Source organism: Accipiter gentilis, chromosome 2 (assembly GCF_929443795.1).
Source record: "Accipiter gentilis chromosome 2, bAccGen1.1, whole genome shotgun sequence".
Classification (NCBI taxonomy): Eukaryota; Metazoa; Chordata; class Aves; order Accipitriformes; family Accipitridae; genus Astur; species Astur gentilis.
In genome coordinates this window covers 46183967-46211858 of record NC_064881.1, presented here as the reverse complement: position 1 = coordinate 46211858, position 27892 = coordinate 46183967, and the positions used below count along the sequence as shown (strand labels likewise).

The 27892-nt window shown below is 36.8% G+C and overlaps 1 protein-coding gene across 9 annotated transcripts in view; it reads right to left on the bottom strand.

The window, feature by feature from the left end:
- The window catches only part of PHF20L1 (PHD finger protein 20 like 1), a 56863-nt gene that overhangs the window by 8213 nt on the left and 20758 nt on the right, over positions 1–27892 (bottom strand). For 6 of the 9 annotated variants that reach the window (XM_049821734.1, XM_049821744.1, XM_049821754.1 and 3 more), the window contains 11 exons: positions 25668–25750; positions 21632–21884; positions 19412–19597; positions 18999–19205; positions 11390–11608; positions 11135–11191; positions 9714–9818; positions 5102–5266; positions 4533–4714; positions 2505–2604; positions 115–310 (listed from right to left, as the gene is read on the bottom strand). In XM_049821734.1, the coding sequence (XP_049677691.1) occupies positions 115–310; positions 2505–2604; positions 4533–4714; positions 5102–5266; positions 9714–9818; positions 11135–11191; positions 11390–11608; positions 18999–19205; positions 19412–19597; positions 21632–21884; positions 25668–25750 (1753 nt within the window). The remainder of the gene's footprint in view (positions 1–114; positions 311–2504; positions 2605–4532; positions 4715–5101; positions 5267–9713; positions 9819–11134; positions 11192–11389; positions 11609–18998; positions 19206–19411; positions 19598–21631; positions 21885–25667; positions 25751–27892) is intronic. The other 3 variants (XM_049821770.1, XM_049821779.1, XM_049821788.1) reach the window with 1 other exon arrangement.

Genomic DNA, 27892 nt, shown 5'->3' with positions numbered 1-27892 from the left:
TAAACTATTATACAAGAAAGAACTTTAACGTGAGAGAATAATGCATATGGAATAATGGTAGTCTCTGCTACCTAAATATATAAAGACGGAGAATAAACCTGGACCGATACTTACTTTAATATCCCAATCTTCAACTGCAGTCCATGCAGTATTTCAGTTACACCATATACATCTGCCAGTAGGTGATGTGTTGACACAATCTTTTTGGCATTAAGATGAGAGTAGTTCTCTTTCAAGAATGATAATCCACACATGTGTCCATTGTTAAGCCAGTCTTTATCATAAAGATATTTGGCACTCCACCTCTGACCTGGGGTAAGCAATAAACAAATTGAGGGCCATCTAAAGCCACAGCAGAATTGTATTTAAAACTAGAGTGCTATAATTATATGCTGTACTCTCCTAAATGTCTCCTAACATCCATCAAAGAATGATTCAAGATCTTGCTATTAATATATTAAAATTTAGTTTTCACGGATTAAGAGGAAACTCTTAACACTTATGTAAACAAAAATAAACCTGATATCTCAAGACCTCTCTAAATGGCATTTGAAATGAAAATCTAATCACCTTTGCAATCAAAGTAGAGGATATCAAGAGCTGTGCTATTATCAAACTGAAAAAAAGTTTACATGAGTATTTTATTTATCTAACTACTGCAGCTTACTTTTTTTAAAAAAAGCAAACCTAAGTTACCAAGAGAAATTTCAGAGAGTGGATTTTATATGGACATATCCAAAACACCTAGTTTGTTTCTAAAAGACAAATATTTTACTTCAGTACTGAAGTCAGTATCTATTTATTAGAAGCCAAGAGAAGACTTCATGAAAGCAGACATTTCAAAGTTATCTGACAGCAGAGTTCTCACACTCTCCTCTGAGGTGCCTTTTACCAGGCACTACTAGACAAGATATTGATGTAAGTGGGCCTTAGGTCTCCCATCCTATGGCAACATCTACAATCGTAAACCAACAGGCATGACTGAGTATTTAGCTAATGCTTCTATAGTAACTTAATAACTATTTAAAAAAAAAAACCCACACAAAAAAACCAAAAAACAAAACTAGAAATGCATAATGCTAGTTATTCTGATATTATTGTTTACAATGAGGAACCCAGACAAACAGACTGACTAAGACCGCAATATCTTACACTCAATTTCATATCAGACTATCATCATATACAGAACAAAGAATGGGTTGATGGAAGCCCTTCATACCTTTCAGGAGAATACCCTGTCTATCTCCTTTCTGCCCATTATCCCAATACACTTTAAAATACTGACATTGTGAATGACCTTTTTCTCCTGACATAGAAAGAAAAGAAGTAATGGTTAGGAAGGGAGAGAAGATAAAAATTAGGGACACAGTCTCTGCATAGCAGGGGATAACGAAGTACCTAGTACAGTGCAGGGAAAGAACACAAGACAAATTAGTTGGTTTTAATAAGAAAAAGCTTGACTGCTCAAAGAGTACACCACACAGAACTATCAAACAAGACTCTATATCATCAATTTAGATTCAGATTGGGGCAAATGGAAAAAGTCACATCTTTCCAGCTCTATTTTCCTAAATTTCCTTCTCAAAAATAACTAATAAAAACGGTGCTATTTTATACCTCTGCAAACAATTTTCAGATTTCATTTCTTAAATTCAGAATTAAAGGAAATTTGGGGGTGTAGTCTCATTGCCCTTTTAAAACAGCTGGACTGTTGGATATTTCACCGGAAGACATATATGTGCTTTTGTACCAATTGCCAGAAAAAATACTAAAACCTTTCTTCCAAATCGTATAGCTTTTCTCCAAATAACTGCTAAGAAAAATGGGTTCATGAACAGAACCATTTTTAAATCAACATCCTCCTAATCAAGTATATTCAGTTTAAAAGTAAATAAACTTTTCCTAATTCGTACCATTTCAAGCTTTTTCTAACAAGCTTGAGTTCAAGATGTGCTGTTTGTGCACCATCATTTACCATAAAAAGTGCTAGATTTTTTCATATTTTACATATTCAGTTCCACACCTTTATTTACACAATTCTAGACAAGCACAAACATTATAAAATCGCAATAAATATGAAATGACATCCACAGAGTATTTCAGTGCACTGTGGTAATGAGTCCTTTTTCTCTATTAAAAAAAAAATATTTAAATGAACAGGTGTGATTCCAAGTATAGGCAAAACAGATCGCTGAAAAGAATGGTTTGTTTAGAAAGACTTTTCAGACTACAATGACATGAAAAAGTGCTAAGGTTTGGGGGGAATTAAGTTTCAACAACTAAAGCAATGGTAATTAAGATCATGAGTAAGATTTAGCATAGCTGAACAGGATGTTACTAACAGGAAAGCAAGTTTCTGCTCAGAGCCAAACTTCAAATCACTTGCCCCGAAGAAGTATAACAGATAACAAAACAGACAGAGCTTTAACAATTTAAGAAATGCCTAACATCTCTGCTTAAAAATCCCAAGCAGACAGATGCAGATAAAGGTGGTTTACCCGTACCTGGTGGATCTCTGCAGATATAACAGATGTACTGCTCTGGAATGCTGTCCTCTAACAGTCCCATGCATACACTGTGCTGCCAACACAAGCACTCTTCACACTGACATCAGAAAAAGAAAACAAAAGCAAAAACTAAAACTGAGATAAGTAGATTAAAAAATCGGAAGCTACTTCTTGTATCGTCAAAATGCAGAGAACAGCAGTTTAACTTAAATAGCTGGTTTGAGTAAGATTATTTTAGTTGGGCAATTTGTGTTTGGGTAGGCAAAGACATCAAGCTAAAAAAGAGCTCTAGTTCTGAAAGTTACCTCAACCACAAATTCCAGACTGGAAAAAAAAAAAAGAAATCGAAGATGTAATATTTAATAATATTTTATTACAACATTCAGTATTTTAGCACCTAAATATTTAGTAGTGAAACATAAGACAGGAGTATAATATTACAGTAAAGTAGAAAGATAATGTAATACATTACAGCATAACAGTGAAAAGTAGAAAACTCTTCAGTTTAATTATTTATATTTACAAAGCATCTCTCCAGTGCGCTAGAAAGATGTGTTTTTAATATCGCACCAATGGAAAATCTAAAAGAAAAAGAAAATGAAGAGAAAATGAAAGAGGAGAAACAAGAGAATAGGAGAGCAAAATAGAAGTGGTAAGACATGAGGGCCTAGAAACAGCAAACTGGTTGCTCTCAGTGAGACAAGGCATGAAGAGGAAAAATATCAGGCTGTCATTGGACTTTAGAAACGGGCAGGAAACTACCACTTAAAAATACATTTCCTTTTCTCAACTAAGAGTTTGCCTGTGTTCTAAATATCTGCTGGTTTTCTACTGAAAGTCTCTCCTCTTTACTTTGACATGCTTTTGAGCGTCAACCTATTCAAAACACTGAAGTCACCTTTCCTCTTGTTACACTGCTATGGCTACAACTTCCTCTCCTCTCTCCAAAAATTTCTACGCTAGTCCATTTTCCCACATTTTTAGCATAGCTGGACTCCTGCTTAGTTCCTCCAACACAGCGCTGCATTTCAGTGTGTTCCCAAGGACAGTGTCCCCTTCGTTTTCAGATCTTTCTGTCATTTCCCAGACTTTAAGTCCATTAACATAGGACAGCCATACTCCCTTCCTTCAAATCTCAACTGAAAAGGCTCCATATTTTCTACAGAAACTGTACCACTTAAATAGTTGGATACAAACCTGGTTTTCAAGTGGGGAAAAAAAGAAACAACAAGAAGTTCATGGCTTTTTTAAAGTTACTGACAACTGAATTCTTCCTTACTGTTGCTTTCATTTGATCTAATCGCTATATTATGAATTCCTTGAGACAAAAACTTTAAATTATTCATTACTAGATGGGAAATGCTCCCTTTATTGGAGTACAAATAAATAAGCAGCAGCAGTCGCAATCCATCAGCACTTGAATGCTGTGCAGACACTGTATACTCTTCTCCCCTTTTTTCTACACCAAGTAAGATTTAAAATCTTAGCAGGTTCTAAAACAAGCTAGTGATTTCTAGTTTGAGAACTGCTATTCTAAAGATGAAGCATGCACATCACACACATCACAGTTACTGACAATATTAATGTCTGTATGGCAGAGATCTTGGATACAGCTGAGATACATTTACAGTGAGCAGAGTGGTTTCTACAATTGGTACTGCAAAGCACAAGGGCCAAACCAGAAGGGCTGGTATAATCGGGATGGTCTGTGGAGAGAAGCGATGATTTCTGTGCAGGAAAGGATACTTTATTCCAAATTTATCAACTGGCTATAAGGAAAAAGGTTACCTTTCCTTATAAATCTGTTCTACATATCGATTTGTTAGAAAAACCGCATCCTAGAGTAATAGTTCTGCATACATTGAACAGAGTCACGTCAAGTGCAGAACATAAAAATATTTTGTTATTGTTCAGTTCTATTTACAGCTCTCTACATAACTTTGGTCTCCAACACATCAAAAGGACACCTTCACAAGCAAGAAATTTAAATGAAAAAATATACCGCCCCCCCCCCAATTTCTTTACCTGAATCATAAAGCCATTTTCTTCATCCAGTTCACAAATGCATCTAACAATCTCATTGAGAGCATCATCTTCGTCCTGAGACTCTTCAAAGTTAGTCGAATCAAAGTCCTGATTGTATTCATCACCACTAAGTAACAAACTCTCCGTAGAGGAATCATCCAAAAACTCCACATCTGAAAGGTCTAGTAAAAATAAATACATGTGAAATTGTGTGTGCAGAGATGCACCACTTTACAGAAATATAGGGGGTTTTGGCAGTTAAAAATCTTAACCTGCATATAGCAAAAAATGGCTCTCAAACACACTGCTGGTATATTAGATTTCTTGATGAATTTTGCAAAATGCCTTTAATGTGATCTCCTCAGAACCAGAGCAGCAACACTTAACGAAAGCAAGTACAATGCAGAACAGCTTAAGGAGTGTAAGCATTTTGATTTAAATAGATGAAGTGTAAATCAGTCACTACATTTATAGCTACAATCCCAAACACAAACCAAATTATTTCCTTAGAATTCTCCCCCTTAAAGAATTAAACCTACAAACTGAAAGTTGCCGTTCAGCCAACCTACTTTCTCCACTAAGGTCAACAGACAAGATAGCTCTTGGATACTGGTATGATGTATTCTTCTCCGAGAACATGCTGCGCAAAGTCAGAGAGCTCCCCGAGGACCGTGTTAATGGAGAGGAGCACCTGTCCAAGAATTCAACAGAACTATCTTCATAATCTGAATAATCTGGAAAAGTTACAAGAAAATAAGTTGCTGTTACAAAAGTAAAGTTTATGACAAATTAAAAAAAAAAAGAATATTTAAGTGTAATGCAACATTATGTTCAGAAGTAAAGAATATCAACATTGAGGTATTAGGATGAAACTGTAAATATGAAATGGCAAAAGCTCTTCATAACATATTTTATAAATAAATTTCCAGCAAGAAACATAATGATGTTTAATAGCCAAGACAAGCATTACCCATTTAACTCCGCCCTCCCTCCCATCTCTGAATGTACAGAGGAATAATTTTTCCTAGAACATTATACAGTCGTCTTTTTCCAAAATTCATCCTGTACCATCTGCTATCCTTAGAAATGCTGCTGGTAGCTCTCTCTTTTTGCTTTAGGTCTGTTGGTAGCACTACCAACATTGCTACCTAGAAGTAACTCCAGATGGTCCTGTCAGGTTAAGTGATAAAAGCTTGTCTGCACACCTGCAGAGGAGCACAGGAAGCCCAAAGAAAACACTCCTGGGATGCTCCCAGACCCATCCCAGGAGCCATCAGTGATTGATGGGCCGATGGCTCCTGGGATGGGCCTGGGAGCATCCCAGCAGGGTACGCACAAGCCCAGAGGAGCGTGACGAGCAGGCAAACAACAAACACAGCCTGCCCGCAGCCCTCCCAGGGCTGTCCCAGCCGTGCCATCATCCCCCTCATCCAGGCATGAAACCCATCACAACGCGTTCCCCAGAGCAGCTCTCCAGATCACCTTGTGGACTAAGGGCATTTGCAGCCCAGGGTGGGGCACACCATGGGACATCGGGGAAAATCATTTTGGGATTGCAAGACTTATTATAGAATGTTTAGGGAAGGAACCAAAGGTGGGGAAAATGGATGGACCCAAGTGATTTGGGAAGGAACAAGTGTGGGAAAAATAGAGGAATAAGAGGATAAAAAGGGCCAGTTGTGTATAAACAGTATGCTGGTCAGTACAGTTGTCTGGCCATGCCCTGCATCTGATCAGCACCGTCTGTCCTGGCTGTGCTGGCAGAGGTGGCAGAGTCTCCCTCCTTGGAGATACTGAACAGTTGTCTGGACACAGTCCTGGGCAACCAGCTTTAGGTGGCCCTGCTTGGGCAGGGAGGGTTGGACCAGAGATCCCTTCCAACCTCAACTATTCTATGATTCTCATTAAACCCCATTACTAACTCTTACCCAGGTGAGAGGCTCTGTATTCAGTGTGCAGGTGTGTATATGGGGGTCTAAGTGCCAGCAAACGGAGTCAGGGACAGGTCAAAAAGCCCATGCGTCTGTGGTGCCAGCACCTGGAGAGACTGGAGTGACCGAAGTGTCAGCCACTTGCAAAGGATCTCTGGTCACAGAGGCCCATGAGTTCACGCTGCAGCAGCTGGAGCCAGTGCCCGTGTCTAATTGCTAGCAGAGATCAAGGTGGGCCAGCTGGTGAGCAGATGAAGTGGCCTGGGAGCCAGGGGTGAGTGCATCTGCAAGGGCCAGCTCTGGGTGTCAGTGCCTAATGGTGAGAGCCAGGGGGGCTACGGGAATCTGGGGCGTCCTGGCCAACTCTGGCAGTGTGCGAGAGTGCACATACGAGTGAGATGGTCTGTACTGCAGCGGGGCTGTGGCCCCACAGACTCATGTCTCCAGGTGCCAGCAACTCCAGAGGCAGCTACTGGGCAGACAGTGTCTGAGCTCAGCTGCTGGAGAGATCCACTCTGTACATGTATACATCTGTATATTCTCACCAGTGGACCCCCATCCTGCTTAGCCAGAGAGAGGGGAGCAGGATGAGGCTGTTAGAACACACACACAAGCACAGACAGCACTGTGCACTTGTGCCTACTGGTAATACAGCAGTATTGACATTTATATTGATACCAGCATGATATATTTTCCTCTAACATACGCTATTTGCAACAGTCTCAGGGAAAACATTTCCAAACCAGTCCTTAATCATAGTGACAGGAGAGACTGTCCCCAGGTAAGTCATGGAAGCACAAATCACAGAATGGTTTGGGTTGGAAGGGACCTTACAGACCATCTAGTTTCAACCCCCCTGCCATGGGCAGGGACACCTTCCACCAGACCAGGTTGCTCAAAGCCCCATCCAACCTGGCCTGCAACACTTCCAGGAATGGGGCATCCACAACCTTTCTGGGAAACCTGTTCCAGTGCCTCACCACTCTCACAGTAAAGGATTTCTTTCTAATATCTGCTCTAAATCTACCCTCTTTCAGTTTAAAACTGTCACCTCTCGTCCTATTGCTACACTCCCTGTTGAAGAGTCCCTCCCCATCTTTCCTATAAGCCCCCTTTAAGTACTGGAAGGCTGCGATAAGGTCTTCCCAGAGCCTTCTCTTTCCTAGGCTAAACAGCCTCTCAGCCTGACCTCACAGGAGAGGTGCTCCAGCCCCTGATCATCTTCATGCCCCTCCTCTGGACCCGCCTGAGCAGGTCCATGTCGTTCTTACGCTGGTCAAATGGTAATTAAGAGTAGCCATCCATTTACTCCTCTTAAAACTTACTGTTTTGAATATGTGAGTAATCAGATACCTATAACTACATCCTTCTGTAGGAAGCATTCCCGCTACCACCTGTACCTACAGTTTGCTTGCAATGGGTTCCACAATATGCTTCTCTCCTAAGTACCCTCCCTAAAGCCAGTATTCACATTTACTTTCTCCTTCTGTCAAAACCACACTATCTACCACATTTCCTTAGTATATTCACTGTAGGGGAATCAGCTCAATGTGTAGTTGAGTTGATTACCTCATGTGGTATTGCTACCAACCTCACCGTAACAGAACAGTATAAATAACAGAAATTACCTACCTTCTGCGTTATATGGGGTTTATATATAAACAAACATACATATACTCAAAGCACAAAAAAAAGGTTTTGTTGGGGGATTTTTGATCATTTTAAAGCCTTGCACAAAACTTGTCTGAAGCACACAATGTGCCTGCTTCTTGTTCTTCCCCCAAATGCCTCAGTTTGATTCCAAAGGAATGAAGCATGCCTCATACCCTTTCATTTTTGCCCATGCCCTGAGTGAGCTAGTACTGGAGAAAAAGAAGACTACTTCTTTTGACAGATTATTTTTCAATGGTCTTTCTCAAGGTCAGACACTGGAGTGAGAATCTGACAAAGCATTTGTTTTTCCCCAGTTTAAAAAAAAATCCAGGCAGAATACCTCTAGATTTCTAGAAACAGATTTTCACTAGAAGAATTTGCAAAGAATAAAATGCTCAAGTTTTACTCACACTGCTTTCTGCATCTGGATTTAAGATTCCTATTTTTGGGGGGCACCGGGAGGTATATGGTTTTCTCCTGATATTTACAAGCATTGGACATGGCCCCTAGAAGTTGGAACCTAATCATGGTACCTCTGCCAAGCTTCTAAGTTTCAAGACAAGTTGGCAAAAAGACTAACGGAATAAAAAAATTATAAAACCACCCCACCCACAACAAACTACCTCACGACCTCAACAAGATAAAACCAAAGAACAATACTGAGCAGAACACAGCTCTGTGTTAATTTGCAAGAGGTACTCTATTTGTATCGATTTGGAAGAATAGGGTTTGCAGAACCCACTGCATGTCAGAGCTGCATGGAACCAGGGAACCAAGTGCACCCCAGACAGTCCGAAGCTTTAGACTCTCTGATCTCAAGCAGAGCGCTTCGCGAAACAGCCAAGTGTCACATGCAGTTTTTTCCACAGAACTCATACCAAGAAGAGTTACAGAAAGGATGGTGCTAAAACTTTAAACCACAGTCTTACAGGAGTACTTCTAAAATAAGGAGGAAAAAAAAAAAAAGCAGGAAGTGGTTTGAAAGGGTTTGTTTTATTAAAAAGCACAAGCTACCTACTCATAGCTAAAAAACAAATTATTTTTGTCCCTCTAGGGAATGAAATTACAGCGAAAAGAAAAAGATGAGTGATATGATCAAAAAATCAGAACAGGGAAGTGAGATGAAGACAAATGGAATCACCATTTGTCCAGACAACAGACAAGGTTGTTGCTGAGGTGTCAACCTCAGCTGCTAAGGATTAACTGTTAAGGAGGGGCTGCATTTTATACAGTAAATCACTGAAATTCAGCAACAGACTAGATACTAGAACAATTTTAACATCCAAGCAAAACAGGTAGGATGTGTATACAGAGCTTCAAATGAAGGACTTGAAGAGATGAGAAGGGCGAGCATATCTTTCAAAGGAAGAAAAAAAATAAATTTATGAAATATCTATGTCCATCACAGAGACAGGCCATAAACACAAAAATGAGGTCATAGACATAAGTGTCTTTTCAACATTTAAAGCCAAAACTTATTCTTTGAAATTTCTAAGATTTGACATTTATATTGTTTAGAAACAAGTTTTAGTATCTAATGCCATAAATATGCTGAATGATTTTGCTTAATTTAAAAAAAAATAAATATTGAACTTACCATGCTGTTTAGATTTCTTCTTTTTTTTCTTCTTCTTTTTCTGTTTTGATTTATGATCTTTCTCCTTTTTCTCTTTTTTCTCCTTTTCCTTTTCTTTCTTTTTACCTGAAATAGAAATTAGTAATTTTAAAACAGCAGTACCATTCCAAATTACTTGCTTCATCTGGCTTAACCTAAACATGACATTCAAAATCAGGTATTCCAGTTGCCTAGTCAGATCAAAATGATTCGGTTAATTTACTTGATATCTTGGGCATGTCTCTTATTAATTGCTGGTAGAATGGTTCAAAGGAATCTCAACAAACAAGATTTTACCATTGTAAGTATTTCCAAATGAGATGTCATAGCAGAAGATATAGGAAAGCACACAAAATAAGTGACATTATTTAAATAGCTTATAACATCCATTTTACTTACAGCTTATAACAAAAAGGTTTGGGCAAGAGAAAAAGCTTTCAAAAGTGCAGAATTCCAAACTAAAAAGATAACATTGTCTTAAAAACACATATTAGACCTACAGAAAGTGATCTGAAGGAAATTTCAGTATCACAAAACTGCTGATGCTGTCAGCACTTTCTACTACACAGCGACATCCTCATACAAAACTGATTCTGACTAAAATTCAGGATACATTTTTTTACACTGCAGCTCACTTCTAATCACTGTTGGTATACACATGAGGACAAGTACTTTGTCTCAGAAAATTCTATTTATCCTGTTAATTCTCCCAAGACAAAATACATCCTACAATATTTTCACTCCATAATCATTTTCTAAGTAATCAGCAGTGAGATAAATAATGAGGAAATTGACTTGTTACAGAAACTAAGTCCTTAAAGTCAGTATTTAAGGATTGTTTCCTGCACACAAATTAGAGTGTTATTATCTTCTTGGGGAATACAGAAACAGAAATTTTACCTCTTGGAAAAACAAGGTATAATCAATTCTAAATTCTTGTTCATCTCTAATAATTTTTTTTTTTTTTTTTTAAAGACAGGATAAAACTAAAGCCCTCTTAATTTATATTTTCTTTCAAGAATTGCCAAATGTTTTGCTAGTAACACTTAACTGTTTTCTCCTCCCCTTGCCAAATCGGTCAGTACAAGTAAATAAAGGCAGTATCCCTAATTCAACTAAAAAAACCCCAAACACACACAAACTTTTTTTTTTTCCCAGGCCTCTCATAGGTACTTTTGGACCCTTCCAAATCCTTGCGATGGGCACTTTCATTTCCTCTTATAAAATTATTCTTCTACTATAAACTTGTCATATATATAGCAAATGTTTTTAAGACCTAAACAAACAAAACAAGTGCAGCTGGGCCCAGGAAATATTTTACACTTTTACATTTGCTCTTCAAAGACATCAAGTGCTAGAGAATTTTTCCTTTTTCCCTAAAAATTTTATTGCTTTGTACATACCGTATGTTGAAGAACTTTTCTCTTCCAGTTTTCCTTTTCTTTCCACTCTCACTGCACCTGCAAATTGAAGAAGAATATGTGACATAAGTGAAATGTCTGGCTGATGACCCACTTTCATGTAAAATCATTAGACCGTAAAAAGTCCTAATGGTACATAATAAGAAGAAACATACAAACAATAAAATTATTTTTAATGCCACTTTACAATTATTTTTATTGTCTAAAGCACTGGAAACAAAAAGTATTGTAGTTTACCAACTTCTGAATGCTTGTCCTTCTCAATCACGTTCTTTAATATTTTCTCCTTCAGACTCTCAAAACATTTCTCCTTTATGGGCACAGAGCACTGTATCTCTGTCCCTTCAGAGCTCACTGATGTGGAAGACCTCTTTTTTTTACTATTCCCTTTGGGTAACTTTAGACTATTGGTTAAAGGCATTTCCAGATGCAAGGCATGTACATGGGACGAGGGTGCTGAAAACAAGAAGACAGATTTACTAGGCATTCTGTAAAGATTGCAGCCAGATCACTGGCTGGGTCAGATCACTGAAATGTCAAGTACTGGTAATAATATCATCACACTTATCCTATAATTACTGCATATGAATGCCTAGGTCTTAGTCTTACATACAAGACAATACATGCCACAGAAGGTTTCTTTGTTTTGGAATTTGCGCTCGCTTTTTAAACTACTTGTATTGTTTAAGTGTACTTTTGCTGCTTTTAAGCCTTTTTGTTTCCTTTTTATTTCACTGTAATAGAAACCATCATCAACAATAAGGGTTAAAGGTGCTGACATTGTCAATATCATTTAAGTTAACATTCCATTGTCTGAACAGAGAAACTGAGCTCTGGTACAACATTTTTAAGTGCTATGTATAAAATTCACAATTCTGCTTATTGCATTTATCATTGATTTCAATAATGTTTAAATTGTTCACTGTCTTTCGTGTGTGTATTTAATCCACATTTGAATTACATGCAAAATACTGTGATAATTTGTCAGAATTCAGCATCATATACTGACAGTTCTTACCTTACACTATTCAGAAAACTTTATTCAGTGAAATATTTAGTTGATTTTTAATCTTATTCTGATGCAAATTAGGAAATAACATGGTAAAATAAAACTCAAATTATATTTTTTCAAATAATCAAACTAAAATAAAAGTTATTTAAAATTCTCTATTACTGTGTTCAATATTGTGAAAGCTTAAAGTTTCATTTAAATGTAATTAGGAAAGCCTAATCTTCATCAGGCCATTGAGGACATTTCAGGACTGTGCTGAGGACATACTGTACAAAAATGCATCTCTGCAAAGTCACAAAGGGTTCAGGTTTTTCAATGCCAGCTGTAAATACTTGGAGGCACCAGACACCTTTGGTGTCTCTCAACTTATGAGCCCAGCTAAAGTATCAGCACGTAAAAAACACTCGTGGGTTAAAATGCTGAACCAAAAAAAAACAAAACCAAAGTCCTGAAAAATACCTGCTAGCATGCTAGCGGTCAAGATATTAAACAAGACAAAATACGAAGATGATCTGGAGTGGGTTCTTTGAGACACCACCCCCCCCCCCCCCTTTTTTAATATATATTCACTAATAAAACAACAACAAAAAAAACATTTAAATAAGCATTGTTAAGATAGTTTAGTAAATTTATCAGTCATAAAAGGATTCTGGGGAAAAGGCAAGAACATCTCAGGGTTGACTCTGTCAGGCAGCCTTCCAGGCTTGGACAGACCAACCCAATTCTACTACGCTACAACATACACGTTACATGAACTTACTCCAGCTCCTAGGCAGACTTCTCGGGAAAACAACCAAAATGCCACAAAGTAAGAAAGCTGCAGAGGCACCAAGAGCAACAGAAAGTGGTGCATCACCTACCACCCCACGCAGCACTTTTAAATGCCAGATGTTCCCAGATGCAAGATGCAAGACATGGCCATACCATGCAGTCTAGCCAGCAGCCAAAAGCAGCTGCTCGGTTCTGCATGCTGGCTTCTAACACAAGACACGAGCTGCATGACCATGGCTGAGGCAACCTGCGCCTTTCCACTACCTCAAATCAACAATCTCACCCAAGACCATAATCCTTTCAAGAGTGGTCTACTATTCAAGCTCTTGCCTTTGTCTGTATTTCAAGCGGACTTAGCTTGCTGGGATACTTCTCGACACTAAACATTATCCAAATTATTCTTTTCTTGGGTTTCCTAATTAGCATTTGTCTCCGTTACAGGACTGAACTGCTTTGCCATCTGTGGAGCAATGAGTATATTTTAGCACCTCAGTAAAAGAAAAAAGTGACACTTCTCCACATCATCATGCTATCAACGTCTTGTCTCGTTTCTAAAAAGAGCACAAAAGGATCACCCAAACGCACATAATTTGGTTAGGTCACTGCTGTTTTGATGAAAAGATGTGAGAATACTCCATCCAAACAATCTCAAGAGAAATTTAGTCTCAATATCAGATTAATTAGTATTTAAACTTCATTACTCAGAAGAAATCCTGACCTCGGACATTCAAACATGCTCAGATATTGATAGCCACAACACAACAAACTTCAGTATCTCAACAATTTTCAACACAAGCACATCTCACAAAGTAATCAGCTAGTAACTAAATAATTCTTTGAGGGAACAGTTATGATGGGCAGAAATCTGCTACAGTCACACAAATATCCATCTCAATGACAGAGCTCTCCAGACAGCCTTCCTATGGTAACCTGAAAAGAGAAATTACTATTATGCCTGCACACACGGCAATGTTATTCTTGGCTTTTACTTTTATTAATCAGAAATCATTCTCGACCGAGAATCTTAAATTCTCAAATCCTAAATAAAGCGTTAAGGCTTGCAAAGTCTAATTTTCAATTGTGCCATCACTACGCCGTACAAGTAACCACAAAATTAGACAAAGTAGGCAATCACAGTCTGAAGGGCAAGTACCAAATACAGCAAGATAAATATTAGTTTATACAAAGTCTCCTTTATAGAAATGTTAACTTTTTTTTTAACTGTTACTTTTAATTGCAGTTTTATTCCTGTTAAGGAGTCTAGTCAGCCACCTCCCACACAGTGAAGTGTGGGAGGTCTGCAGTTAACACTCAGCCGCAAGATGCTTAGAGATTAGACTTGATAAACTACTGATTATGTCATTGTTCTAGGATCAATTTTATCATCAGAAGACTGATTTCAGATGAAAACCAAATGCAAACTACAGCACTTTCCAGTCCGGTTTATGACATGTTTCCAATGCTACCTCTCCTCGTCTGGCACGGTGAAGTGACACAAGCCCCTCCTCGTGCAAGCAAAGGCACAGAACAGGATGCTGTGCTACAAGCGCAGCAGCACAGACGGGCTTTTAAGTGATACTGCTTATTTCAGTTCAGCAAATTAAAATAAGTTGTACCAACGTGAAGTGACTTATTTTGTTGCATGATACTCTATTCCATGGCTTTTGATGTTTCAACTTTCCTAATAACAGACATATCATCATCTGCATTAATATACAACTTAAATCATAACATGACCAGCATAATTCATGGTTCTATCATAATTAATTTTGTGTTTTGAATTCCCAGTGCATAGGATGAATTTTATATCTAAACGCATTTTAAATACATATTACAGATTACTACCAGATCCTGCACAAAATTATCTCTTTAGGAAGGATGAGGACATGAAAATTTCTTGCTTGCCCTCAGGTATCTATCCCAAGAATCAGCCGAGAACTTCAGGGCAGAGATTAGAATGGCAGACATTCAAATTAGGGGGTAAACCTGACTGTCACTAGATGTTTGGAGTAAAACAAAAAGCTCCAAAGTAACAAGAGCTTTAGCTCACTAGAGTCTGCATACCTCTTAAAAGCACGGCAGCCAGTAACACTGGCAAGAGTTTATTAAAAAGCGACTGATCTCATTTTCTGAAAATTTTGTACATCAGCCATTTCTTGTTCCGGCTGCAGTAAACTGTTATCAATAAAATGATGTAAAAGTATACAATCCTTTTCCTTTTAGCCTATGTGAAAATTTCTCCCATAAAGTTAAGCTAATGTTACCCTACTAGCAAAATAATCTAGACTGAGCTACAACAGAAAATAATAGCTAATGATAATATTGTTATATTATTATTATAAATATGTTAATATTGCTATATTAGCAAATGTAACAATATTTTCCTTTTACTTAGATTTTAAAACCCAGATTGCTTGCTGAAATTGTTTGCTCAATACATAACAGTTAAACTAACATAAATGGTGTAGAGTTACAAAAACGAAGAAAAACCATCACAAATTTAAGAAAATTATAACTACAGAAAGATCTGAACTTCGTGTAGTCAGAACTAGAAAACTACAGTGTTCTGCATGCATGTAGACTGACCGTGAATTTAAAGTAAGTGACAAAAAGGCCACTTATCTCCATTTTAAGCAGTCTGACAAACGAAAGCAAGGATTCTTAGTTATGTATGCAATACCAAGTGATCACATGTAGGTCCTTGCACCAGTTTAGGCAAAGCAGTACCTCTGTTTAATAATTAACTGGTAGTCTACCGGTGTCTACCAAAGTGCACAGTACTTCCATGTAGCCTGTGGACTGAAGGAATTGATCATAGTGCTTTTGTGCTGCCTTTATGCTGTTGTGCTGCCTTTCATGCTGTTCATTTTGAGCAATGATCTTGAGAAGGAATCTATATGTTAATACTATGGGTTACCATTTATGCTTCTGCTCTTCAGTGCACTTTATCCCTCCTCCCTGAAAAACACCAACTTAGTATCTTTTTAGTGAAGAAGTCATTGAAATGCATTATTTTCAGCAACATAAAATTATGCATAATTTCTGAAATTATCTTCAGTTATCTGTTTCAATGATTACGAAGACAGCAGGTCCAACTTAAGCATACTTAGTAAATTCCATAGTGTTGTCAAAATCTGGAATACCAGATCTGTCCAGACTGTGTCAATAAAATCTAAAAAGCAGAAATATCATAAAAGGACATAGATTTAAAATAGCTCTTTCAGATTAAAAAAAACAGTTACAGGATAGTCTGGATTTTACACCAGAGTTCTCAAATTGCAACCTATAGAGTCACACTGTATACACTAAATAATGCAATATATTAAATTACACTTAGGCAGGCATATGGTTCCTGCATAATGCAAATTAACTTTTCTCAATAATTTCAAGCATCAACAAGAATGAGAAAGGAAAGTTTTGGGCACCTCTCCTTTATGTATTATCTGGTTATTGTTTAAACAGTTTCATTAGAAAAGGAAAAGTTGTGATAAATAGAGTGGATTCTATTCATTCTGCTGAAGCATGCAAGAATTTGGTAGAATTATGTTGTGCTTACATAACATGACTTGAGAACCTGTGCTATTTCAAAAGTAAAAAGATGCCTTCTAAAGCAGAGAACACAACAAAAACTATTCAACGTAGAGTAACTCTAGAGTTTTCAAACCTGAACTTAAATGCTATGTTTTTCTTTTTTTTCTAAGAATAATATGATAGGACACAAACAAGTTTCACCAGAGTTAGAAACCCGAGATGAACCCAAAAGACATATGAACTTCAGTTATAGAGTCCTAGAGATACTACTGACAGAGGCAGCTAGCTCCAAAACTTTCTATGAAATCTCTGAATTAAAAGATATCAAACTGCTTAGATTAGTCTTTCAGCCCACAATGCTTTTACTGCTCAAGTGGAGGCTGGGCTGAATACTTCTGAAAACTTCTAACATTTGGGCAAAAAGTCAGTATGAAAGCTCAAGACAGAGTTCTATTGCATGGAAGAAAACTGTAATACATGAAAATTAGGAACAATACACAGGTCTTTCCAGGAGGCAAAAAAACAGAAGACAAAAGAGCTGGCAAATCAGTTCCTTAAGAGCTTATACCTCTTAAAATCATGTAGGTCCAAAAAAGCTCCATTAAGCTTTAAATACAGTATAAACTGTATCCTCTAGCATAGGTTGCAAGTGCTTCCATCCTCCCATCCTGGACTCAAGTAGTAATAAGAGAGAATTTTGTTGCCGAATGGTTTCCCCTCACACAAAGTGTGTGGACATGTCAAATATTTTTGACTCATAAATAAAAGTGGCTATAAATGAAACATATTATTTCTTTAATTAGACTCAGCTGTGACCAAGACCCAGCTCAACAAATAAACAGGTAGAAGTGTACTCATGGACACTGAATTTAGAACCAGCTTGCTCAGACTCCAAGCCAGTCCCATGATGGAAGCGGGCAACAAAATAGATACCCGTTAGCATTACCAACTACACATTAAATGATCCAGAAAACATATCAGACAAGCCAAAAGTTAAATTGCTAGTAACTGAAGTGAGTTCTAATAAACAAGAAACAGATGGTAGTTGGAAGCTGTTGGTTTCTTTTATAATCTTGTTCTATGAATGGGCAAATATACAACTCCCAAAAGCACTTCTCTTAGTGGCAGAAGACATGAGATAAAAGGACATTTACAGAAGTAATTTTCCCAGGAATCTGCAATTCTACTGCTATGCAATGTATCAAAGGCAAACAAAGACTGTCACATGTTTTCACGTGAGAAATTAAGTAATATTTTTAAAAGCTTAAGTGGCAGCTCATTAGAAATTCCCATAGCTCTTATTTTGACAAATTAGTTTAAGAGATTAATAGATTATTATTTTTTTTCAGAGAGAGAGAAAAGATAATTAGCAATCACCTATTTTAATCTACATAATATTGATCCAAGAATCCAGCCCAGCTTTTACTACATCAGGTTAAATAGCTATGCTACAACTCAATGAAGTGATCACCTTACACTTTCAGTGGGAGTATGTGTGGGCAGACACCCAAGAAGGGACTGTACATACTAAACAAAATGCTTCACTGACCTATTGAGCACTGCAGCTATACTATCAGCTTAATGCAAAGCTGCTGCTTCCCCACTGTCCGTCCCCCGTCCCGTCCCGTCCCCCCCCGCCCCGCAAACAAGACTAAGTTATAATTTGAGTGCCATAATTATATACTTTAAGGTCATGTTGTCCTCCTTTACTATTGATCACATTTACCAAAAAACTTCCCCAGAAGAGTAGAATAACTTGATTTTTTCCTCCACTTACTTTATTGAACAATTTTCTCATTTAAATAAAAAAAAAGGCTTTTGAGAAAACTCTTTCTCGGAAGCCAGTTAAAAAAAGTATACGGACACCTAACATAAAACGGATTAAAACCCACTTTTAGGGTCTGCAAATCACTATGTAAACCGTCCCCCAAATCTCTACTTGCCTCTATCCAAGTGATTCACTTAAACCACAGTAGCCAGTAAACTGTTACAAAGCGAAAGGCAGCACAGAGTTCCAGTATTGGGCTCTACGCTAACCCTGTGAGGGTGAACCAAGTCTATGTAAGTTTCAGAGGATTTTTCAGAAATATTTTCAAGTAACATTTTGTAGCAAGTGACAAAATTTCTACTGCAAACAGAAGCAAAGGTAGAGGAATGCTGACTGCCTCACAAAATGCTATAAGTTTTAAAGCTGAAACTAGAAGATCAATGAGTACATCCAGATTTAGTGTATATTAGTATGTTAGTAAACAACTTCATAAATTATTTTTACAAGTTTTAACAGTATAAAATATTTTTGAAAGAAATACCGCCCTTTATACTCCACACTCTCGGTTCCCCCTTAAAGTGTGTTAGAAAAAGTGCTAATTCAGCTCAAAGCCAGTGGAAGCCAGATGGATGGACCCCAGAATGAGTGGCAGGTTTGTAAGTGTGCAGAAAGGGGGAAAAAAAAGTATCCTCTCTTTCTGTGTGACATACATGTTTCAACCCTGTAACTATAAACCTAACTGGTTGTATACTGAATCTCTTTACCTGACGCTGTTGTAGCTACTCTTCCATCAGTTACTGCTTTGGAAGAAAGATAAGTAATCATCTGAATATCTTCCTTGTCTTTACTGGGATATTCATTACGGAAAGTGGATTCTGTGGATAATGGTGCTGTAACTTCCGAACTACGGCTTAAATCAAGAGGGAGACATGGTCCACGCTTCTCAAGTGACATATGAGCAACATCAGGTACTACATAAAAGAAAAAATGTAATATTAAAAAAGATACATAGGTCCAACAAACAACAGTTTGGATTGCAGCGTTACATAACATAGGAACAGCATACAGCTTTAGCTACAGTAAGTCAAAATATCCCGTTAGATGAAAACCATGAAAGGTCTAATTTTTAGGATTCAATTTCTCTTGGGCAGTTCTTTATTAGATTAAGATACATTACCCTCCAATTTTGATGACAGTTGGTTTTGACCACTGATGGAGAACACTTTTCCATCAGTAACTGAAGAGGGAGAAGAAACTTTTTCTACAGAATCATCAGGCAAGGAGCAAGTGGCTAAACGCTGTGATCTTCTTCTCCGTTGGCTATGTTTGTAGGATCTAGGGGAATTCACTGGCTGTGGTGGACCTAAAAAGAGATCTTTCAATGTTCATGAAGCAGAGAGATATACCATAATCTTACTGCAGTATTTGAGATCTAAAGACGGGGAGTGCTTTAAATAACTCTTATTTGCAAAGCTGGTAATCACAGCAGAACCGGTAAAAGTAATTAAAAACTGTGACTACCAGGAGCAAAAGGAGTTATGCTCAAGATATGATTCTGCTTTTAGCTTATTACACATTACGAGGGCATCTACTTCCCCACTGATAAAGGCTGTTGTTTTAGGCAAACAGTGTACTTAAAATAAGCAACCCCCCCATATAACCCATGAGAGTAGGCTACTTATAATGGAAGGGGGGCAATAGAATTTAACAGTAAACAGAACAAATGATCACAGTTAAAGATCTAAAAAGTATGGACAGTGGTAACATACAACTTAAAAAAAATAATCAAAAGCAGTGGTTAATTTTATATCCCACCTCCCATCTTCTGCTAACCTGTTATCAATACTCCAGCTATATTTCAAATGCACACTGCCAACACGTGGCACAGTAAGAAGGCTCAAGAACCTTATACTTTTTTTTTTTTTGTAAAAAAAAAGGGGGGTGGGGGGGGAGAGAATTGATATAGGTTAATATAGGCCTGATTCATTAAAAACAAAAAACCACACTCCTCTATATCTCTCCAATTTTACCCAGTGTCACAAATTCTGCCTTGGAAAAATATGTAGGTCATTATTATACTATAAAACACTGTTCTCTCCTTTCCTTAAGCAGTTTTTAGAGTTAAAGATGTACAGATTTAAAAATAGACACAGCAAAATTAAATTTCCATTAGAGGTGGTAAAGACTTGAAAGTGAAAGTTGAAAGACAGCACTAACAAGATCTAATGTATTAAGTAACCAATTTTTAAATTAGCTAATATTTAAAATATTGCTACAGAGAAGTCTAACTTACTCCAAAATACAAACATGCTCAAGGAAAACTACTTACCATTATTTTAGGGGTGGGAAGGCATATTACAATATAGATGACCACTAATAGGTTGTGAGGACAAAATACAATTTATACCTATGTGTCCTGAATAAATAAAGATGGCTGAATTTGTACCCCTCCCTCTCACATTCATTTAAAGTGAAAAGAGATTAAAGTGAGAAAAGATTAAAAGAAACTTATCTCCTAAGGGAAAATATCAAATCAAGGTTAAGGGGACATGATGCAGGTTTAGTCTTCCATCCTCAGTCACTATTCTAAAAGGGAAACAAAACTGTAGCTTTTGACTCACTGGAACCCACATTTATATTAACTCTTGGCCTCACCATTTAATGTTCTTCAGGCAACAAAGAGCCTGACCCTAAGCAACACTAAAAACCTAATGTAATCTCAAAAAAAAAATTATATAAATTTTAATATTCACAAAAAATAGCATATTCAAGGATGCAGCATGAACCTTTCCTGGTTCTTCTGACAACCAATATTTTGGTACTTTGCAAATCAGTTACACATTTGAGAAGCTTGTATTTTTCTGAGACAAAGAAAACTGATTTTTTTGTGTTTCCCCACCACAGATCTTGAACCCATCTTCTCTTTCACATCGTATTTGGAGGAAATATCACATAAGGTGAAGAACGCCACAGCCAACAGGTACAGCATATCATCCTGCTGAAGGTGGAATTTCTCAGAGAAGGAAAGGTCCACAACCAAGGTGTACATCTTTTCTTTTTAATGAATCAGGCCCCTTCAGATGAGAGGTTTGATTTTTCCTGTATCACTGTTAATACTAATGTGAAGATTTAAGCTGGAGGGAAAGCCAACCATTAAAAGGCACGACTCCATAAATATAAATGTATTATTTAAATGTATTATTTCCGGTAGAGTAATTCATATGCCTTATTATCTGACTTGACTTTTAAAATACTGAGCTACCCCTAAATCTCCCGCTTGGACCTTTTATTTAAAGCAGATTCATTTTTATAAGCAATAGCGATTTACAACCAAAAAAAATTTCTGTATATCTCTTATAAGTAATTACGGTATTTTTTTTAAAATGTCTGTGCTCACTAGTTTTATTTATCACAGAAGAAGGAAGCTGAGAGACCAGCGTCAAATCCTCGACTTGTATTAATTCTGGGGAAAGTGGTGATTTAGGGGGCTTTATACACCCAGAAGAATCTCCAGATTCTTGTTTGCATTTCTTGCTGCGAGCCTTTCCTGAAGACAAAGTTGAGGATAACAGTGCAGGTTTCTGAATGTTGGCAGAACTGCTAATATCAGCTTCATTTTTTTTCTGACTTTGTGGTTTAGGTGAAATCTCCTGAATAAATAATAAAAAATTGATACTTTTATTTCAGTTTCTTCGCTGTAGTTCTTGTATTCTATTTTGATTTTTTTAAAAGCAACTTTCGTATTCAAAACACATTTTAAAGCAACATTTTCAGTACAAATGAAAACTATTTAAAATTCATCACATTAAACAACTTTTTTAAAGGAGCAACATCAATTAGTTTCAGTGTTCAGAACACCCTCATTTCTTACTATTTGAAACATATGCAAAAAGCCTGAAAACAAAACCTTTTTCCTCTATTCCCATTTTAAAAATTCACCGAAGTCTTTTTAGTTTCTGTCTCTTTCATTTTCAGTAGACCAGGACCATCAGTGCTTCCTCAAAGTACAACTTGGAGAACACTTGTTACAAGCTAGAATACATACACTGATGTATAATCATAGAATGTCTCAATTTGGAAGTGACCCTTAAGGATCATCAAGTCCAACTCCCTGCTCCTCACAAGACTACCTAACACTAAACTATATGACTATCATCCAGACAATCCCTGAACTCTGACAGGCTTTTGCACTGCTATGAGCAAGCGATCCTTGTTCAGAGGACTGCAGTTCTAAAAAAAGTTGCCAAGATTTCCCTTCACAGTCCTCTCCCTGACCATAGCAAAAAAAATTGAAAAAGTTCCTCCGGAAAACCTTGTTTAACACGAATTTCATTTTTAGAAAAGAACCTGAAAAAGTTGATAATGCTCCTTTAAGGAATGTATGAAAACAACAAAAAGTTTCCAAATACTGAACACACTCTCACAACAACCCCTTTCAGTGCTGGGAGTCTGGATTTCACCACATTATATGTTTGTGCAAACACATGAAGAAATCACAACTTCTAGCACCACAGGGTTAAATAGATTGCTAACTGTTGGGGAAAAAATGAGCAGATAAAGAGTTAAAGCAGTTTTTGAAGAAAAAAGAAAAAATTCTACATGTAATGCAGTTTTCCAATTTCATCAATTTTCATCCTTCTTAACACACATACTTAAGTCTTATTTGTAGACAATTAGCATGCATTGACAGACATTAGGCATTTTAGATTTTTAACTGGAAGTTCTTCCTACTTTACTGAATAAACTGTGCATGTGTTACAACTTGCCCAGTAATGGCAAACTACAATATCTGAACATAATTCCTTAAACCTGTCCCCTTTCTTGTCCCAGTTACATCACACAGCATAGTACCATCTATTAAAACCATAACTAACAAAGTAGAAAGATATTTCTAGAATGTGTGCACCACTTTATCCAAACTATAAACGTCACATTTCTGATGATTTGAAGGTATTATTGGGTTTTGTTATAAATGGCAATTTTATTTTCCACTAGAACTTTCCATGTTCCAATGGAGAGGAAAAAAAAAAGTAAAACAAAAACCCACAAGTGCACGTTCTATGTTTGCAAAAGGGCACCCCTGAACGCTACATGAATAGCTTGCTGGAAGTATCCTGTAAAGATCCGGTGCAAAACATCCCATTCAGCAGACATCAGTTCTACCTTGAATAACTCAATTACACATGTACTAAGTGCAGTTTATTCATTTAAATAAAATATTCCATGAACTGTGGAGTATACCTATGCTGGTTATGAGAGGTATTACCAGAAATTAATTAGAGTCGTAACTTGTAAATAAACAATTTTATTGTTCATCTTCACAGATGTGAAAGACATTACTACAGCATCCATTACTTTCAAATTACAAAGTTATTTAAACAAGATTAAAAAAATTAAATTAATATTTTGATAAGGTGCTTAACCTCTTAACAGGACAAATTAACATTAAAAACCTTAATGAATTAAAGTTATTCATCTAACCAGGTCTTGGTCAAAAGGAAATATAACATGACATACCCTAATACAGTTAAATAAACTACTGTATCTGCAACTAATCGTCTGAGGTTTTGGGTTTAAGACAACTGTAAACTAAAAATATATAAATATAAATAAAATAAACTTCCATCAACAAAGTCAGTTTTCGGCTACTGGCCTGAATACTTCTACCATGTTCTGTATTACATTATTAAAAAAACCTACAAGATATTTTATCCATTCAATTTTATAGCAGTAGCAGACAAAACCTCTAAGGAACGTCAGCTTTGCTATTGGAAAACCTTTTGGGGAGGTTTATAACTCGGCCATTTTAATTTGAGTTTGGGCAGGAACTTAGTGAAAAAAGCTTTAAGCTCAAAAGCTTTGCTCCCCACAGTTAATCACTGAAATATTTGCGAGGTTTCTGGTTTTAGTTAGAAGCAAAGGAATAGGACAATTTGGGATTTTAGATGCCTCTTTAAAGGAGCTTCACTACTATTTCCAAAAATGAGTTTTTTCAGACCATTAGCATGTAAACAATGACAGAGACATCTTTTTTTATGTTTAATCAATAAAACAGAAACAGCCGAGTTACTAAGTTTAAAAAGTAACAAAAAGGTTTTAGTAAATATGCACTGTAGTTTATACTGTTGCATACACAGTCTATGTAAACCACAAAGTCCCATTCACTCTAATGGGATTCTGCATGATAAGATTTACATTGTAATGATTCTTCCAAAAACAACATGCTGTAAGCCATTTCACAGTTTTTTGCACATTGAAAATATCACACACAGTAGCAATAAAATCATAGCATCTTTAATATGCAAAAAATTTGAGAAATGGAATGTCATGTCAATACATTGTAAACCTTTATGCAAAATATCGGTCAATGCATTGACACCGTAGTGGCTCAGTTAGCCGTTACAGTGACAGCATTAAAAACAGAAAATCATGTTCCATTGACAAGATTTGCATCCAACGCAGCGTCAATGGAAAAACCACAGCAATGCAATAATATATCAGCTCTAAAGAACCAGTACAACCAAAATATCAAATAAAGTTTGGGGTAGGGACTGTTCATAGAGTGTGCCGGGGCTTAAGAACAGAAGTGCTCTTTTAAGAATTGCGAGCAGCAAGGCTATTTTAATTCAAATGCTGCTGTTAAAGAAGAATGAAAATGAATACAAAAAAGCTGTATTAAAACTACATTAAGGCTCTGATTTAAATTATTGGAAAACAAAGATGTCCTGAATCAAGACTACTGTTCATCCTTAGCTTCCTTTACCATGCTTAGGCATTCAGCCCTTTTAATATGCAAGATAATGCACAACTCGGAGTCAAGCAATGCCTGAACACAATGGAAGAAGCCAAAGATAAAATGGCAGCCTTCAGGTCCTGCAAATATGCAGGTTTAAAATCAGACCCTTAACATTATTTAAAAGTTTCTTTTTTGTATTTATTAAAATACACACCCTTGCAAAATGTATGGCTCATTGAGCAGTTCATAAAACACATACAAGCCTACAACACCAAATTCGTACAATATAAAAGAAACTTCTTTTAAAAGAAGTTCTACGTGATGTCAAAAACCCTGTTTCAAACACAAATTACATTTGTGTAAGGGCCTTTTCCTAAGCCAGTCATGGTCATGGTTCCAGCTATAAAACTGGACCTTGGGACACTGGTCTCCTCACATTTGTTGCATGGAGACTTCATTTTTCTTTGTTTTCTGTTAGTTTTCTAACACAAAAGCTGATTACTGAAATCCAAGTCAACACTGTGTTTAGAGACAATTAAATTCCATACTTCTGGCTCTGCCAGAAATGTAAACATAAGATCAATTTTCAGTTCCCTGTTATATCTGAAGGGGCAAATTTTAATGTTGTAGGTACTACATCTCCATGGCACACTCCAGTGGGAACCTTGCAAAAGAATCAAACTCTACCATTTCATACCTGCTCCAGGACTGGAGCTGTTTCTTTGTTGCCTTCCTTTTTTTCAGCACCATCTGCAACAACAGCTTTGGATGCCAATAAACCTTAGGAGAAAAGTCGCAGAGATTTTTAGTTAGAAGGAGCTTGCAACAAGAATTTGTGGAAAACAAGGCAAAACAGTGAGACGAGAAACATGAACTGCTTATATCTACCACAGAATTATCTCTGAAGCAGCTCCACACAAAGCTGAACACTTTAAATTAGAAGAAACAAAGTTAAAGGACATTCCCATGATGGTGTCCTTTCACAAGAGGTATTTCTCTGGCATTTCCACTAACAAGATGAAAATCAAATTATGAATTGTAAAATAATTTCTCACCATCCTTAAAGCCCAAGCACTTGGGCTTTAAAACCAAGCCTGCAATACTTAAGTAAGTTCTGAGAGATCAAAATTATTTACAAACCTTTTCTACCTCTCCCATCAGAATTTGTATTACTACTTTTTAACTCTGACACATGCAAAACTCTCTCAGACGTAATAGAACAAGGGATTTAATTTCCAAATGAATATTCTGAGCAGTGAAGCTCCCAAATTACCTCAATAACAAGACCATATTGGAAGCAAATACATCAGAATATGTCACCTCATTCATGAACTCATATATAACACCACTACTACTACTAAAAGTCTGTAAAACACAAGGAAACATAAATAGGAGAAAGCTTTTTTGTCAGCTAAGCATATAGCAATAGCTTCAATTCTACTTCACACAATAACTTAACTAAGCATATAGCAATAGCTTCAATTCTACTTCACACAATAACTTCAATTACCTAGGTACACAGAGAAAGAAAAAGTTCTATGCCATAAGACAAAGCAGAACTGATAAAACCTGAAATACACAAATCTGAATAAAAGTTGCTATTATAATCCCTGGGAATGTCAATATTAGAGGTGGAGAGTTTAAGTCCTCAAAAATAACTTGAGCTGACAAACCCAGAGGAAATTCCTGTTGCATTCCATGAAAAATTTGATATGCTCAAAATTAATTTACAGTGCACAATGCCCAAGGAATTATAAATTAGTTAAGCCTGGGCTCTCAGGAAGCGTTCAGGACATTAATAAACACCAAAACATGCACACAAAAACCCACTGTGGTATTTTGCTAGAGAGCTATCACATTTCAGCATTCCACAATAAATACTAGGTGCTCTGTTTCCTTTACTCTTTATGTTAGATTAAGTTATGCTTCAGTTTACTGGAAAGCAGTTATGTTTTAAATAAACTTTTTCAGAACACCATGTCCATAACAAGAGCTGTAAACTAATTGATTTTACAGCTAAATAGGTTAACTGAAAAGCAGAAACTTACTTAGCCCTATTATATTAATACAAATAAAATTATCAGGTAAGATTGTAATTCTGCATTAGGCTCCATAAAAGATTTAGGTTCCATGGACTAAATAAACATTTGTAACTCAAATTATCCTGTTTAAATCAAGTTGCAAAATTAGCTATGTTCTCTATATTGACAATCATACATTTAAAAGAAAAGCATAAAATAATTTTCAAAATTAAGTGAAGTAGAGTTTTAAATACTAAACAACAAACTACAGCCTATAAGGCAGCTTTTGTGGTTCTACAAACCACAGGCTGGACCAGAGAAGTGGATGCCCCATCATTGGCAGTGTTCAAGGTCAGGCTGGACAGGGCCTTGAGCAGCCTGATCTAGTGGAAGATGTCCATGTCCCTGTCCATGGCAGGGCGGTTGGAACTAGATGATTTTTAAAGGTCCCTTCCAACCCCAACCATTCTATGATTTTTATTTCTAGCTAGATGCTCAGTGCTCAGAAAGTAAAGCTGTGAAATGAACCTACATTCTGTCAGACCTGTGAATATATAATCCTTCTTTCTTCCATTTTCTCTACCCCATTACTTATCTTCCCAACAAACCACCATGTCTGCAGAAAGACAAAAACAACTCCACAAGCTACTACAGCAGCAGGACTACAGGTTCACCATCCTCTGTCAGTAACAGCACATAACAAATAAAAAGCATGGGGTGGCATAGTGAATCAGAACTGTTTTGTTCTGTAAGCTTGCTGCGGATGTTATCTGTTCTTTTAGGTATCAACACTGCAGCAGGAGATGTGGAAGCAAGCATTCCAACAGAGGCAAAAACTAACTGGAAGAAGACATGAATACATGCTTAGCAGGTGACATCCTTCACTTTCAGGAAATGTAAT